The sequence below is a fragment of the Gigantopelta aegis genome, chromosome 8 (genome assembly GCF_016097555.1).
Source record: "Gigantopelta aegis isolate Gae_Host chromosome 8, Gae_host_genome, whole genome shotgun sequence".
Taxonomy (NCBI): Eukaryota; Metazoa; Mollusca; class Gastropoda; order Neomphalida; family Peltospiridae; genus Gigantopelta; species Gigantopelta aegis.
Genome location: NC_054706.1, coordinates 51,441,325 through 51,457,780, shown reverse-complemented (window position 1 = coordinate 51,457,780; position 16,456 = coordinate 51,441,325). Strand labels below are relative to the sequence as shown.

At 32.3% G+C, this 16,456-nt stretch overlaps 1 protein-coding gene across 1 annotated transcript; it reads right to left on the bottom strand.

Moving 5' to 3' along the window:
* Positions 1-773: 773 nt before the first annotated feature.
* On the bottom strand, positions 774-14,899 carry LOC121378717 (COP9 signalosome complex subunit 3-like). The gene is made up of 15 exons (XM_041507004.1): positions 14,840-14,899; positions 11,313-11,442; positions 9,699-9,811; positions 9,355-9,404; positions 8,848-8,940; positions 7,904-7,978; positions 7,376-7,480; positions 6,256-6,345; positions 5,837-5,887; positions 5,145-5,246; positions 4,773-4,844; positions 4,068-4,154; positions 3,417-3,530; positions 2,339-2,419; positions 774-1,504 (listed from the first exon to the last, which is right to left on the bottom strand). The coding sequence occupies exons 1-15, from the start codon at positions 14,892-14,894 to the stop codon at positions 1,448-1,450; spliced, it is 1,275 nt and encodes a 424-aa protein (XP_041362938.1). The 5' UTR covers positions 14,895-14,899; the 3' UTR covers positions 774-1,447.
* Between the last annotated feature and the right edge of the window lie 1,557 nt (positions 14,900-16,456).

The window sequence follows — 16,456 nt, the reverse complement described above, 5'->3', positions numbered from 1 at the left end:
TTGGATACGATTTGAACAACTATATCAATGTATGTAATTATATACTGGTACCCAACAGCTAGGTATGAGGACTTTCAAAATGTTTATTTAACGCAATTTATTTTTCAAATGTCACACTAAGTACACAAGAGTAAAGGCACAACTACTTGGAATACTATGTCTATATATAGTTTTAAAAGCCGTTTCAGACAAACAAATGAATTCTAGACTGTTGCAAATGTAGTGCACAGGTGGAGAGAACTGATGAACATCGTGGCTTTTTCTGTCACTCATGGCTATCTCTGTGTGAACAGAACTTTTTTGCCTCATTATCTATGAAATTTCAATCACCACAGAGACACACTTTTTTTTTCAATAAAATATTGTATTATCACAAAAAATTCTTTCACCAAATTAAAAAAAAAAAAATTAAAAAATGATCTATGTAAGTTCAGTCACTACAGAGACCCACATATTTTTGCAATAAAATATCTTATCATTGCAAGAAATTATTTTGCCAAATTAAAATAAAATGTGCCAGTTTTCTTTTACTTTGCAATTGATGAATTTAGCAAGCCATAGAACTAGCCCTGTCACTGACACTGTCCATTTCCTGATGTAAAGAAAAGCTTGTTTTGTTTAATTACACCAATAGAGCACATTGATTTATTAATCATCGGCTTTTGGATGTCAAACACTTGGTAATTTTGACATACAGTCTCAGAGACGAAACCCGCTACACTTTTCCATTAGTAGCAAGGGATGTTTTATATGCACCATCCCACACGCAGGATAGCATATACCACAGCCTTTGATATACCAGTCATGGTGCACTGGCTGGAACAAGAAATAGCCCAATGGATCAACTAACAGGGATTGATCCCAAACCGACTGCTTTACCACTGGGCTACGTTCCGCCTATGCAGCTTTTTCAGTTTTGAACAAAATGCATTTGGGGTTATTACAAACATCAGGATGAACAGAAATACATTTGGCAAATGATTAAAAAAACAAAAACAAACACCTAATGTTCTTACAATTTTGTGGTGGACATATTCCAATATTTATTTTTACCCTTCTAGTATTAAAAAGAAACAAGATAAATATATATTCACATTGTACATGATTTGATGTTATCAGTAAGCAGCTAAATTCTGACTAATGATATAAACATAAGCACCTTGGGAAGATTCCAATGGACAACCCTGGCAAACTGTTTTATTAAAGACACGATACACCAAGAGTTATCTCAATTATTTATGTCCACCGATAACTATAAATTAAAGAGTTTCTAATGATGAATGATGGGGAAAATATGGCACAGTGAACAGTTCCATGTAGTGGGCAAATGCGTCTTTTTTACAAGTGTTGCCTTTTAAGTTTAACATGTGTTCATATTGCCTCATCACATCAGACTTTGTATAAATTAATCAACAATGTCACATCAGGATTTCCGATTAATTTTTCTTCAATAACCTTGACCTTTCGATGAACCAGGTAAGTCATCTTCATGGGAACTAGAACTCTGGAAAAAAATAAATTTAACAAAATAATATATTGTCATAATAGGAACAGTTTTTATGTGGCTAAAAATACTATAAGCAATACATCAATAAAATTATGAAAATTAAAGACTGGGGATGTTACTAAAAACAGACATTGAGTGAGTGTACAGCAAATGTCAAAAGAACAACAGTTCCTGTACATAAAATATAGCTTCCAAATACAATCTCCGAATTACTGTTGCAAAAATGAGAATTATATGCAATACATCAATCAAATTATAATCCATAAATATGAATACTATAACCACTCCTCCAAAGTATTAATTAAAGAAAGTGGAATATTTTATACCTCATTTTCCACGTAACTGAATGTTTTTATAACACCCCTAGTTTCGCACAGAAATGTTACAGCCAGGTGGGGGAAATATATTACGGCCAGGTTAAGATAGAACAAGCATTATGAGAGTACTGCTAAAGCAATACAAGTTCTCTACTGGGCCCCAACAACAATTTTCAATCTCCTAAGTTCAAGGGCAATAACTCTGCCAAAAATGAGTAAAACCCCATAAATTCCAAATTTATTTATGTTACATTATAAAGCTACACATAAAACGTCAGCTCAATATCTTGAAGCATTGCAATATAAAAAATATATATAGAAAAACTATGTGGGAAAGATAGACAGATGGAGATAAAACCTACTGTCCCCCTCAGTTGGACCAGTAGGAGACTAAAGAGAAATTAACAGCATTGTGATGGATATGAATCTCTGTGCTAAGAAATATAATGTATTTACTATTAAAATATGAACATGATGTTGGATACAACATGCAAGACATGTATTTACTCATTACCTTCTGAACATACTGTGGGTTAACTGAGATTTCTCGGTCCATTTCTTTCAGTTTTTCATCAAGCCGCATACACTTTTGCATCTGAAATAACAGAAGTTAAAGTTTGTTTTGTTTAATGACACCATTAGAGAAACATTGGATTAATTAATCATCAGCTATTGGATGTCAAACATTTAGTAAAGTTTGGTTTAACACCACCACTAAAGCACATTGATTAATTCTGACTTGTAGTCATCAGAGAAAACCCACTACATTTTTCCTAATGCAAAAAGGGATCTTTTATATGCACTTTCCCACAGACAGGAAAGTATATACCATGGCCTTTGACCAGTTGTGGTGCACTGGCTGGAACGAGAAAAAATGAAATAACAAGACCAATAACACCCATTGCAAAATAATTGATTACTATGATTGTTTTTGGCTATACAGTGAATGAGACAAATGAAATTGACTTTCCTAGATAAATACCTCTGTCGATTAATTTTCATAATAGTTTTGAAATTATGAAGCATTATAAAGCCAAATTTCAAACAATATGCATTTTACAACTGGGTGTAAACAGTAAACGGTCATGTGTAGCCTTCAGTGTTCAAGCAAGAAGTTTGTTTTGTTTAACGACACTACTAGAGCACATTGATTTATTAATCATCGGGTACTGGATGTCAAACATTTGGTAATTCTGACTCAAGTCATCAGAGGAAACCCGCTACATTTTCCCATTAGCAGCAAGGGGTCTTTTATATGCACTTCCCCCACAGACAGGAACGCACACACCACGGCCTTCAACCAGTTGTGATGCACTGGTTGGAACAAGAAAAAAAACAATCAGTTGAATGGATCCACCAAGGTGATATTCGATCTTGCGATGCAAGTATCTCAGGCAAATGCTCAAATGACTGAGCTAAATCCGACCCCTTCAATGTTCAAAGCAAAACCAAATTAAAGTCAGCATTACACCAAAAACGTCACATCAGCAAAAGAAACAAGTGGTTTATTGGCAGTCATGGTGGTTGTCCCATTTTGAGTTCTGGTGAGCAGTACTTTATTTGACTCTAAAAAGCAGAAATCAGTTGGTTACCTCTTGGTCCACATGTAATAATGTAGAAGAACTGTTGTACTTTTCTGGATTGTCATGGAAACGAACCATGCCATCTTTCTGATTTATTGTGGCAAAGATTTCACCATCTTCAATCTGAAACAGACAATTTATTCAATTTAATTTTGTTTCAATGCTTAAAACTAATATTTTACTCCCTCCTATTACTTACGTGGATAAATGTGCAATAACATATTATAGTTCGTCCAAGAGGGAACGCCTTTTTTCATACTATGTAATTTACTACAAGTTATTTATTTCTGAGCCAGTTGTTTTCTAAATTGGACAAGCTAAAACACTTTTACTTTTCTTCTTACGTCAAACCAAAATGAAATTATTTACAAAAAACATTTGTGTAGGAGGATGGGGCGGACTATATATAATATTGTAGCATTTAATTTTTCTAATTTTTCAAAGTTTTCTTAATAGAAGTTTGTAACATTTATTCAGTGTTCTTATAATCTCTGGAATGTTTGGAATACAGTTTTGTAAACTTTATAATAATGAAAAATCATGTGCTTACTGCTAGCTCTTCACAGCTGATAAAAAGCTGATATAATTAAATTTCTGTTACATTCATTACAATTTAATGTCAGGATAATTGGTATAAAAGATATGCATGTAATAACTAACCATGTGTAACACATATTTTTCTGCTTCTTTGAAACCAGACAGTTGAACTCTGTTGGCCATGTCTGTCAGGGACAAGGTGAGGAATGTCTGTAAGCAAAGAAAATATTAACCAAGATAGTAAAAACAATACCCATAATATATTCAACAATTGTGTATGTATAATGGCTCCATGGTTTATTGGAAGAAATCAGTCACACATATTCAAATAAAAGCTGCAACCAATTTTATAATTTAAACAGATGACAAAAACTTGGAAAGAAAGTTTGTTTTGTTTAACAACACCACTTTAGCAAATTGATAAATTGATCATCAGCTATTGGATGTCAAACATTTGATAACTCTGACATAGAGTCTTAGAGAGGAAACCTGCTACATTTTTCCATTAGTAGCAAGGGATCTTTTATATGCACTTTCCCACAGACAGGAATATACAAACCACAGCCTCTGACCAGTGGTGGTTCACTGGTTGGAATGAAAAAAAAAAAAAAATCGGTTGAATGGATCCACCAAGGTGATTCGATCCTGTGATGTAAGCACCTCGGGCAAATTCATGGTGCTCTTAACCATAAAGATGTACTTCAGGTTTACATGTGTATATGTTGAGCTTAGAGTCAATTTATTTTCCCCTATCAGCAGACAGAAACTAATACAGCAGCAAGGCAGACGAAGAAACATAATAAACACAAAATTACTATTAACACATACCTTTGTCAGCCTTTGAATATTTTTCTTGTATATTGATATCATGCACTGCTTAACTAGACCATAATTGGTGTCCTGAAAAAAAAAGAAGAGAAAATTCATAACCTATGTCATCTCGTTATAAAGTGCGAATTAGGGTAGACTCGACTAATGCGGTCAAGAGACTGAATATTGTATACTCTACAAATCAATGCATCATAATGCAATATGTCTTACCTAAAACATTATCAGTTATATGATCATTATTGTTGACATGTATTGTATGTCAAATGTTTGGTTATGCACTTGTAATTTACAAGAAATGGAATTAAATGTAAAAATGCTTTGAAGATCTAAGCACAAAACTTTATGGTGAGCCCATTTTAAATGTCTTACCCTAGTATAAACCTCTGTATTTTTGGAGACTGCTGCACGTAGTTCTGATGGGTTATTCGTTCCATAGGCATTGGCTAGATCATGATAGGCCTGGCATAATGGCTGAAGCGAAGGAAAAAAAAGCATCATTTGTTATTAAAAATAAATGTGTATACTATATGTATACTAACATAATGTAAAATAAAAATATTACATATGAACTGAACTCAATCTGCTTTCTGTAATATAAATCACATAAGCATAAAATTTATATTAAATAATTAATTATATTTTCTTCTCATTTTTAATTTAATTTTTATGTTTAGTTTCAAGAATGCTGTCCTGAATAAACATCTTAGCTATCTGGGCTGTCTGTCCAGGACATATGTTAACAGTGTATCAAAGGCCATGGTTTTGCTAATGCAAAAATGTAGCAGGTTTCCACTAACACCATATTATGTCAGAAATGTAAAATATTTGACATCCAATAGCCAAAAGATGATTAATAATGAATGTGCTCTATCTAGTGGTATTGTTAAAACAAAACAAACTTTAATTAACAAATGTGAACTACTCCTTTGAGAATGCCATATTGCTTGTACTAAAACTGTAACACAATCAAACTCTCTGAGTTACATATTGTAGTGTTTCAAACATTTTAGGTGTACTGAACAGTTAAAAGTTTATTCCAAAAAAAGAAAGGTCGACTTTACCTTGATATATCTTGGTACCACTTGAGAAGTATATTTTGGAAGATTTGGTATCTACAAAAGAGAGAGAGAGCTACTTGCATGAATGTGATATAAACTGATATATGTATGACCAAATACTGGTAGGATATTTTTTTCGGAAAAACAGCAGTTTTGTGTATACAATACAAGTGATTTAAACAATACATTAAAATGTCAATTTTAATTGAGATCTATCTGCCATTGTCAACATAATTTATGTAAAAATAGTTATATTTGAATAAAAGATCTATTTTAAAGATAAAGACAAATTCAAATTTTAGAGATGTTGGAACATACATCACTAAATACATTATAAATATATAACACTACCATAAAATACACACGTACTTGTAGATATATATAATAAATATATCACTAATATAAGCGATACATGTACTTACTTTACCATGGACAATGAGTGAGAGCAGGATGAACTTCTTATAGGACTCCATCATGATGTGGCTCACAGCCATGCTGGGTGTGGTGACTGCCTACAACACACCCATCAATACACAAACATCATCAGATATCCGGAATAATTCATTTGAATATTTGTATACAAATCACTAATATTAAAAGGATATTTAGTATTAAGTGTTTATTTGAAAAGACCCAAGGTGGGTGTGGTGATTGCTTACAGCGTACATGTATATATTAATAAGAAATAATAAGCAAAAAAACAGCAAATATTTTGAAGAGACAATATGAACAGTAATACTGTATAAATTCCAAATCGATATTTATTACTCAATATTTACTTGAAATGACCCAAATGGGGTATGTTATTATAACTGCTCTCAACAACAACACACATCAATAAGCAAAACAGGATAAATAGTTCATTTCAGTATCCGAAAGCAAGTTAATATAGCATAGTATGCAAACAGGTTATTTATTACCAAAAGTTTAAATTATCTGAAATGACTTAAGGTCAATGCATTGTCTATTAGATAAACAAAAACAGTGATAGTTATCAAACAATTCACCCAATTCTCTAAACACTTACAACTTTGTGTACAATGCAAAAAGACTTCCAAGAATGATGCAATGTTGCTTACGAGAGCTAAAGAGATATTTGTGAATTATGCACGTGGATACATATCAAAGAAATAACAAAACTCAGATTCAAATAATTTTACTGCAAAAACCTGCCTCAGTGTAAGGAGTGCTTTGCTACAATAACTTGTGTTCAGACACAGGGCTAGCTCTGAGTGAGCAAAACACTTCACCATATTATCTTCAAATATGCAAAATCCACTGTTCTTTTTTAACAAAATAACAATTATTACATGAAATGTTTTCGCCAAATCAAAATAAAATTTGCAAATTGTTCCTAAAATTCACAATTGGCGAATTTGGTGAGTGGCAGAGCTAGCCGTGAGACAGCTGTCATGTGTAATATAATACAAATGTATGGAAGAAATCAGAAAACCCAATGATGCAGATACATAAAAATCCATTATATATTAATATATCTAATTATTTAGCATACAATGGAACCAGAATACAATATGTACTTACAATCTCAAAGAAATAAAGACCTCTTTTGTACTGTTTCAGAGCTGTGTAAATCATGCCACCATAGTAGAAATACAGAAGAAAGTCCTTTGCATCATATTGTCCACCCTGCAGTACAATCATCATATTTTATGTCATAAAGGAGTATACAGAAGGGCTATTGAGTTTATTCAGCTACAACTGTCAAAAGATCTTCAAATGTGTGTGCATGATGTACATCAGTTATTAGTGTGCTGTGTGTGAGAGTGGATATTTACCCGAGTAATAAGTAAATAAAAGTTGTTTTTTTGTACTTTATCTATAGCAAGTGTATGTATAATGATTTGTAATGTGTATGCATAATTGACCACTAATGTGCTTTTATCTACAGTGAATATTGACTATTGTTTCTGAGAACCACAAAAAATGCACCATAGACATTACTTTTAAAAAGTTTAAAAGTGACAGCCATCACTGCCATCAGTTTAAAACTACTAGTTATAATGTTTAAACTGTTAGTTTAATTGTCAGAGTAGATAATAAAAGCCATACCTCTCTGCTGAGATCGGTGATATCACTATCCAGAAATTGTAAAGCTGGCTTCAGATTCTTAGAGAGCAAACATAGCTGGAAAACAAAACAATGTTAACCTTAGAGCTGTATTAGAACTGAAGCAGCAATTTTAACTATCCATCACACAGAGAGAAAAAGAAAAATGCACCCATGTAAAGAAAGAAAATTGCAGCAGACCCACTAGGCAGATAATATTAATTGCAATATCACCAAACACGATGATTCAATAATGAAGCATCCCTTAGTGTAAGAGCTAATATCTAAAATAAAATCCTATGTATTTTAAAATAGTCTAAACTTTTTGGATGAGACACAAATGTACAATAATTAATTTCTGAATGGTTATTATTATTTCAATTTCTTATTTAATAGCTAATATCTAAAATAAAATACTATGTATATTAAAATAGTCTAAACTTTTTGGACGAGACACACATGCACAACAATTAATTTCTGAATGGTTATTATTATTTCAATTTCTTATTTAATAGCTAATATCTAAAATAAAATCGTATGTATTTTAAAATAGTCTAAACTTTTTAGACGAGACACACATGTACAATAATTAATTTCTGAATGGATATTATTATTTCAATTTCTTATTTAAATATCAGTTACGTTTTACATTTCTATTCACTGATGACTCCCTTTTCACTGTTTGCTCAAATGAGACAATTTTAAAGCAATGTTTTCAAATAAATTATTTTGCCTATTTATTTCTTATTCAAAGATGCATTCATTTACATTTTTATTTTCTGTGTGAAAAATAATCAACATAATAATAATGCACACAAGAACATCCTAAAAAAAACCTGTATTTGTTTTTAACTTTACAAAATGCTATCCAGGAATGTACAAAACAATAGTCATACTATATTTTTAAATAAACACGAAAGATACCAACACTATTATTGGTAGTTTACCTGACACAGATCAGAGTGTATTGAAGTCAGCTGACTGGGAAACAGCTGAATTTTCTGTATGGCTTTTGTAAGAATGGATATACCACGTAGAGGCTGAAAAATATGTGGAAAAAAAAACAACATTTGTATATTGTACATTACTTCACCAACAAAGAAAACTTGTTTTAGCACACCCAACATATGTAACACTATAATTATTATTTGTGACAATGCCACCATATAGAAAGTTAAAGCTTGTTGTGTTTTACGACATCACTAGAGCATCTTGACTGATTAATCATCGGATACTAAATGTTAAACATGACTGGTATATTACAGGTGGTTGTAAGTGTTGTCCTGTTTATGAAATGAGCACATTAAAAATATCTGGTGGTGGTACTGTTGGTTGAATGAATGAATGAATGAATGAATACTTAATGTTTAATAATTGTCAGGTCTGCAGATGACTAGACATCAAAACCAGTCAAGATTAACTAATTTTATTACTTTTATTTTATTATTACTTACTTGTTTTTTGTCAACCAGGTTGTGTGTGAATTTATGGCAAAGATCAGCAACTGTTTGAAATAATAGAACATCTGGTTTATATGAAATATAAAATTATATTACCAATTAGAACATATAACTTTCATTCAAGATTCAGCAGGAAACCTTGGGAACAGTTCAATAGATTTGAATATGAAAAAATATATTTTACATATATTATTTTTTAATATTTAATATTTTGCTCACAAAACAGCATAATATATTAATTGCTTAATATTTTTTTTAAGAACTGCATCTTATATCATTTGACTATTTGGGGTGCTATATAATTCTATATTTGATGTAGGTTGTGACATATAACTCACAGCTGTCTGTTGCATATCTAACTTGCTCTCCATTGCATGTCACAATAAACTCCTGGGTCTGAACATATAGTGTTTCAAAGTCTGGGATGTGAGGAAGGTTATACTTTACACATCTGCAATAAAAACATCCCATATTAAAACTTTACAGACCAGTGAATTGGAAGATAATCTAAGAATGATCAAATTTAATGTTCCTTAATGTTACCACATCTAGCCTTTGACTAAGTCAAAGAAACCTTAATTTCACAAAATAGTTGCAAAAGTTCTAATAACAATATATTTTATTTCGTTTCAAGTTGCATTCTCACCTCTCTATCTTATAATAACATAATTGTCTATGACACAATATAAACACAATTTTATATAAATTGTTGCCAGGCATAGAACTACAAGGAGGGTTTTTTTAAAGTTCAAATTTTACAATCCTGTTACATATATGCATTTTTAAAACTTATTCCTTATCGAATAATGTTTTTTCGCTTCAGTATCAACTCATTATGTCACATGATATGACAATGGTCAGATATAATTTAATTTTCACTTATTATTTCTATTCTTAATGACCTCAATCAAGCCTAGCTCTGGGTGAGCAGAATATTTCGCCAAATTATTTATTAAATTAAAAAAATTCTGAAAAAAAACTCCAGTTATTTCCTAAAAAAATTGCAATAAATGTATGAAATTATTTTGTGAAATTAAAATAAAATTCGCCAATTGTTTTTAAAATTTGCAATTGGCGAATTTGGCGAGTGCCAGAGCTGGCCCTGCTCAATGACTTGAGTTTTTTTATCAACATATCCAGGGCTGCAGAAAGTACTACTCTGCTCAATGACGTGAGTGTTTTTATCAACATATCCAGGGCTGCAGAAAGTACTAGTCTGCTCAATGACGTGAGTGTTTTTATCAACATATCCAGGGCTGCAGAAAGTACTAGTCTGCTCAATGACTTGAGTGTTTTTATTAACATATCCAGGGCTGCAGAAAGTACTAGTCTGCTCAATGACGTGTGTGTTTTTATCAACATATCCAGGGCTGCAGAAAGTACTAGTCTGCTCAATGACTTGAGTGTTTTTATCAACATATCCAGGGCTGCAGAAAGTACTACTCTGCTCAATGACGTGTGTGTTTTTATCAACATATCCAGGGCTGCAGAAAGTACTAGTCTGCTCAATGACGTGAGTGTTTTTATCAACATATCCAGGGCTGCAGAAAGTACTAGTCTGCTCAATGACTTGAGTGTTTTTATCAACATATCCAGGGCTGCAGAAAGTACTAGTCTGCTCAATGACGTGAGTGTTTTTATCAACATATCCAGGGCTGCAGAAAGTACTAGTCTGCTCAATGACTTGAGTGTTTTTATCAACATATCCAGGGCTGCAGAAAGTACTAGTCTGCTCAATGACGTGTGTGTTTTTATCAACATATCCAGGGCTGCAGAAAGTACTAGTCTGCTCAAGAATATTGGACCTCTTAGTGGTTCAAAGACAGGTGAATCAAAATGTCACTAGAACTATCAAAATACATACGTGTAACTGTAATTCTCTCTGCATTGATCTAACTGACAACAGTGGGTTTCAGAGAAAAATTATAACAAAGGACAAAAGACAAACTCACAATATTCCAAGTATACCCAATGAGTGCTGCTGAACATCCAGAGTTGCCAACACATTGTCAAGATGAGCAGCATTCTTCGTCAAAACTTCAGCACTCTTGCTTATGAATTCACACAGTTGCGTGAAGTTTCCTGAAATTACATAAAAGTCATTTTACAATAACAGGGCTTCTAGATGATGGTTAGCCCCATTTCCATGGTTAGTGATATTCAACCTTGGGCTAGTAAATAACTACTATTGCCATGCCCGATGGCTAGTGGGGGAGAAAAAGAAGTCAAATGTTGCAGTAAATCTATTTTATAAATATAAATATCCTGACCCCACCCCAACCCCCCAATGTTAGTGTTTTTTAAGCTCTATCTCCCTCTTTAGGTGACATATTTGATTATTACTGTTATTTAGTAAAATTGTATTAACATAAAGTAAAGTAGGGCCAGTTGATTTTTAATTGTGGCTAGTACATTTTTAAAATCACTGATCCCATGGCTAGTGGATTTAAAAACAATTCTAGAAGCCCTGAATAATTCTAAGTACATTTTAATCCTGATATTTTTTTAAACTTATAAAATGCAAAAACATAAAATAAAACTGCAAATAAAATAAGCAACTTTAAATGTATAAATGCCAAAAATAATGAAAAAACAGAAGAAAAAAAACGGTATTACTACATGTATGAAATTAAATGTAACTGATATTGTTAATTAACATCCTAATAAAATACTTGCAGGTACTATATCAGAATAATATTTTGCTGCCCTAGTTGTTGTTGATAAATAAAAATACATTCTTTGCTGAAGTACATGTATTTATGATTTTTAACCAAAACAGTTTAATATAATGTATATAAATGCTGTGTAACAGAAACGGTGAGTATGATTTTTGTGTCCACTTTCGTTGGACATGTTGCGTCTGTTAATGGTACTTGTTTGCACTGTAACAAATGATTATAAACCTTTCATTTAATTTTAGCCAGAGTACTCCGCCGTTCGAGAGCTAGAAGGACATTTGGACAGTTATGATTGCTCTCAGTCAGAGATACATGTATGTCTACAGCAAAAACTGGAACATTAATGAAAGGAGATGCTGTCAGATTTCTTCCTAGTCAGGGCTCACCCTGGATGCTTTAGCCAAATGCATTATCTTCAGTTTGAAGCCAGTGCCCCATACACCCACACCTAAGGCCTTTGACATTAAATTAACAAACATACAGAAATATGGGGGTGGGTGGATGTTTATGGAGGGTGTTATTTTTTTCTTTCTTCCTTTTTTCCCAAATAAAAATTTGAGAGCTTTATTATTATTATTGAGCTCATTATTTCTTTAAATAGCAATCTTTGTTAGTTTGAATAGCTTTTTTTCTTTCTGTTTTTTAAGTGACCCATCAATTCCCCACCCCAAACAATTTCATAATTTGTGCCATGATGTTGCCGTTGATTTCAGCGTCGTGTTAAATGCTTGTTAAGATTTCTGCTTGAAAAATACCTCGGCTAGGAATGCCGACTTCACAGTATAATCCATTTATGAAAAAAATTTTAATAAAAATAAAAAAAACGTTAATAAAATTAAAATTTACGGTCTTTTTAAATTCCAGCTAACTTATTAAATGTCACCTCACAGTCTTACAAATTTATATCTAAAATTATCTAACAAATATGATTATTGTAAATTAATTTTATTCAGTGTTCATTTCCCACGATCGTGATCTGCATGCGTGCTCTCGACCATAGGTACGAAATTAACAAAGACAAAGGAATAAACAAAAACTGCTGTTAGGTATTCATTGATGCGAACAACTATTGTTTTTCTACAAATTTACATCAAAATTTACTTTTGCGTAATCGTATTGTTTAATGTCCGCAACGATGTCTCTTGACACGCGGGTATCAGCTGACTCTGAAGCGTGACATATATTCGCACCGAGAGCTGTCCTCAGTTCAGCCAACGAACGTTCTTTCTAACGTTCGCAAACTATTTGATTGGAGTTCGTCGTGTCCATTTGGTTTAACGTGAAGCACACAAAACAGTCTTGCGAACGTTTTGTTTTCACTCGGGCTTGCTAAACTCAGCTCTTGAGATAGCCTACATGTATTTCGGCCCTGAACTAGCATGTGTATTCAAATTGACATGCATTGTTGGTCTGTTTTTATTACTTTGGTTCAAAGATTTTACAAAGTAAAAATAACAAGTTACGAATCTGCCAGACATTGCTGTCATACATGTTGAATGCATGCCGTTAAAATTAATAACTGTGATTATTAAAATAAGCAAACATTGTAAGGCCTACGCTGAATTCTGCATGACACCGTTTCTTGTTACCGGTCGCGAGATCGCTATTACGCTAATTGAATATTTGGTATTATTATTATGCTTGAGGTGTCGGATAGATTATGTAACCGTTTGTTCACATCAGAAGACAGAAAATGGCTTAGCCAAAATTTTAGCCATTTGCAAATTTTATTAGCCATTTTTTGTAAAAATTAGCCAATGGCTAATTTAGCTACTGACAGCGCGAGCCCTGCTAGTATGTGTATTAGTGGTTAATATGTGAAATATTTGTTATCAGTGAACTTGAAAATTATCAATATAGTGGTATTTAACATCAAACACAGGGTTATTGTTATATAGAGTGGGAATCTTTGCCTACCCACTGTAACCCAGGCAGCAATTCTGTGTTTTCGCTTGAAAGTTATCAAGCGCTCAAACAGCAGAATACTCGGGTTACCTTTCATTATGTTTAGAACATTACCACTTACAAAAGTGGTCATATTTTTCATAAAAACTGCATCTTGGGTGCTAAATTATGCATTTACGTAGACTTATAAAACATTATCAGCTAGCGGTGTGGTAGGACTTTCCTTTGGCACTGTCACATATAAAGAACATTATAAATACTTATCATAAATAGAGTTAGGGTTAGTGACAGTGCCAAAGAAAAGTCCTTCCCAGGAATGCCCAAAAACCTGCCCCTACAGTTCTCGCTCTATTTAGAAACGTGGCTAATTTGCCGTAGACAAACTTAAATTGCCTCTTTTTTCTCTGTTTTTTTAGAATTTTGTGATCCCCATTTTTTTACCAAATCCTGGATCAGCCCCTGCAAAATTATAATAAATTTACCTGCATATATAAATACTAATCTGTGTCAGATAGCTGTCCTGGATGGAGGAGCTGGCATAAGTCAACTCCTGTCCTGTGGCTGTGCCCATGATCATGAGGTGTGTTATGTTCTGAATATGCATGTTAAAACCTATGACCTCACCTGGTAGTGGTAACTGTTTTAATTATTGTTTTTGTTTTCTTTTGTTTTGGGGTTGGGGTTTTTGGTTAATTAAAAAAAAGATGAACATCAGGAGCAAATAAAAAAAAAAAAAATTCCAGAAATAATGAATTTGCTTGCAACTTAATTTTAAACTTATTCAGTATATGCGATTTTACTTTCTTAAGGTGGTCAGATCAAACGAAATTCTATTGAATATGTATTATAAGATTAGGAGATTATTGAATTAAAAATAAAAATACACTGCAGATTACCCTGGGATGACAAACTTTGCACCGTGTTCACATATTGCTCCAAGGCAGTGGCCATTTTGATCGAATGTTTCGCTTGTATCAAATACAAAACCCCGATTACTTCATTTGTTTTTATGTTTAAAAGATAAAAAGTGACAAATACGGACATTATTCATGTGTAAATAATAAAATATAAAACATATACAGTGAACATATCAGAAACATAGTATGCAATTTGATGCAAGCGACAGTTCAAATTAGGCCCCATCTTAACAACGCCCTAATTAAAATCACCCCCACTAACATTATCACTATATTAACATATAGGTTTTGTTTGTTTTTTTAAGTTGAAGTATTCTAAAGTTATTAATAATTTAGCCAGGAGCTGAAAGACTCCCACATATTATTATATATAATTACATTAAAAATATGTTTCCAGAATATGACAAAATTCCCTCTTTTTTTCTTATAAAGTAAAATGTAGCTCTTTTTTTTCTTTACAAAACCAAATAAACATAATATCAGTAAAAGTATGTCAATGTTTTGATAACAATATCAAGCAGATGTATTGACACACATTACATAATTTTAGAGGCGGATTCACTTCGACTTAGCTTTGCAAAATGTTACATGAGGTATAACAATTTCATATTTTACATTATGAAATAGTATAACGACCCTTAGTGGTGGTGGTGACAGTAAAAATAATATAAAAACAATAACTACGGTCTTCTCCAAATAGACAAATGGGTCATTTTAAACTAAATTTTTTTTATTTTGGGTTCTCTTGTCTCTATATCGAATATTTTTGTCTCTGTAAAGTTATATTTCATATTTTATATTTATATGTTATGTTCAATGGCTTTACAAAACATGTAAAATATTAATATACATTGGCGTAGGAAGGGGCGGGGGAGCAGTAGTTGCATCAATGGTTTATACTAGTATTCACACACACACACACACACACACACACACACACACACACACACACACACACACACACATGTAATTAAATGTAACTGATATTGTTAATTAACATCCTAATAAAATACTTGCAGGTAGGCTACTATATCAGTATAATATTTACCTGCCCTAGCTGTTGTTTATTTCTAATACGTTGATCAACAAATAATAAAAATTATATAAAATTATATTTTATTTGATAAATAAAAACACATTCTTTGCTGAAGTACATGTATTTATGTTTTTTAACCAAAACTGTTTATCACATGTATATAAATGCCATGTAACAGAAATGGGCGAGTATGATTTTTGTGTCCACTTTCGTTGGACATGTTGTATCTGTTAATGGTAGGCCTACTTCTTTGCACTGTAACAAATGATTATAAAACTTTCATTTAATTTTAGCCAGAGTACTGCCATTCGAGAGCTAGAAGGACATTTGAACAGTTATATATATATATATATTTGTGTGTGTGTGTGTGTGTGTGTGTGTGTGTGTGTGTGTGTGTGTGTGTGTGTGTGAGATTAAAATTAAAATTAAAATAAATATAAAATATGAAATGTAGCTTTACAGAGAAAAATATTCGGTCCACCTCTTCTCTTGCTAGGTATGGTTAGAAAATATGTTACTGTACTATCTTCATATTATTTCATGATGCACATAGATGTACT

Coding starts and splice junctions, on each gene's coding strand:
- LOC121378717 (XM_041507004.1), bottom strand. CDS start 14,894: ATGGCCACTGCCTTGGAGCAATATGTGAACACGGTGCAAAGTTTGTCA. Junction 11,443..14,839: donor GCAAAGTTTGTCATCCCAGG/GTAATCTGCAGT, acceptor ATGTAATTTCAG/GAAACTTCACGCAACTGTGT. Junction 3,531..4,067: donor AAAAATATGTGTTACACATG/GTTAGTTATTAC, acceptor TGTCTGTTTCAG/ATTGAAGATGGTGAAATCTT.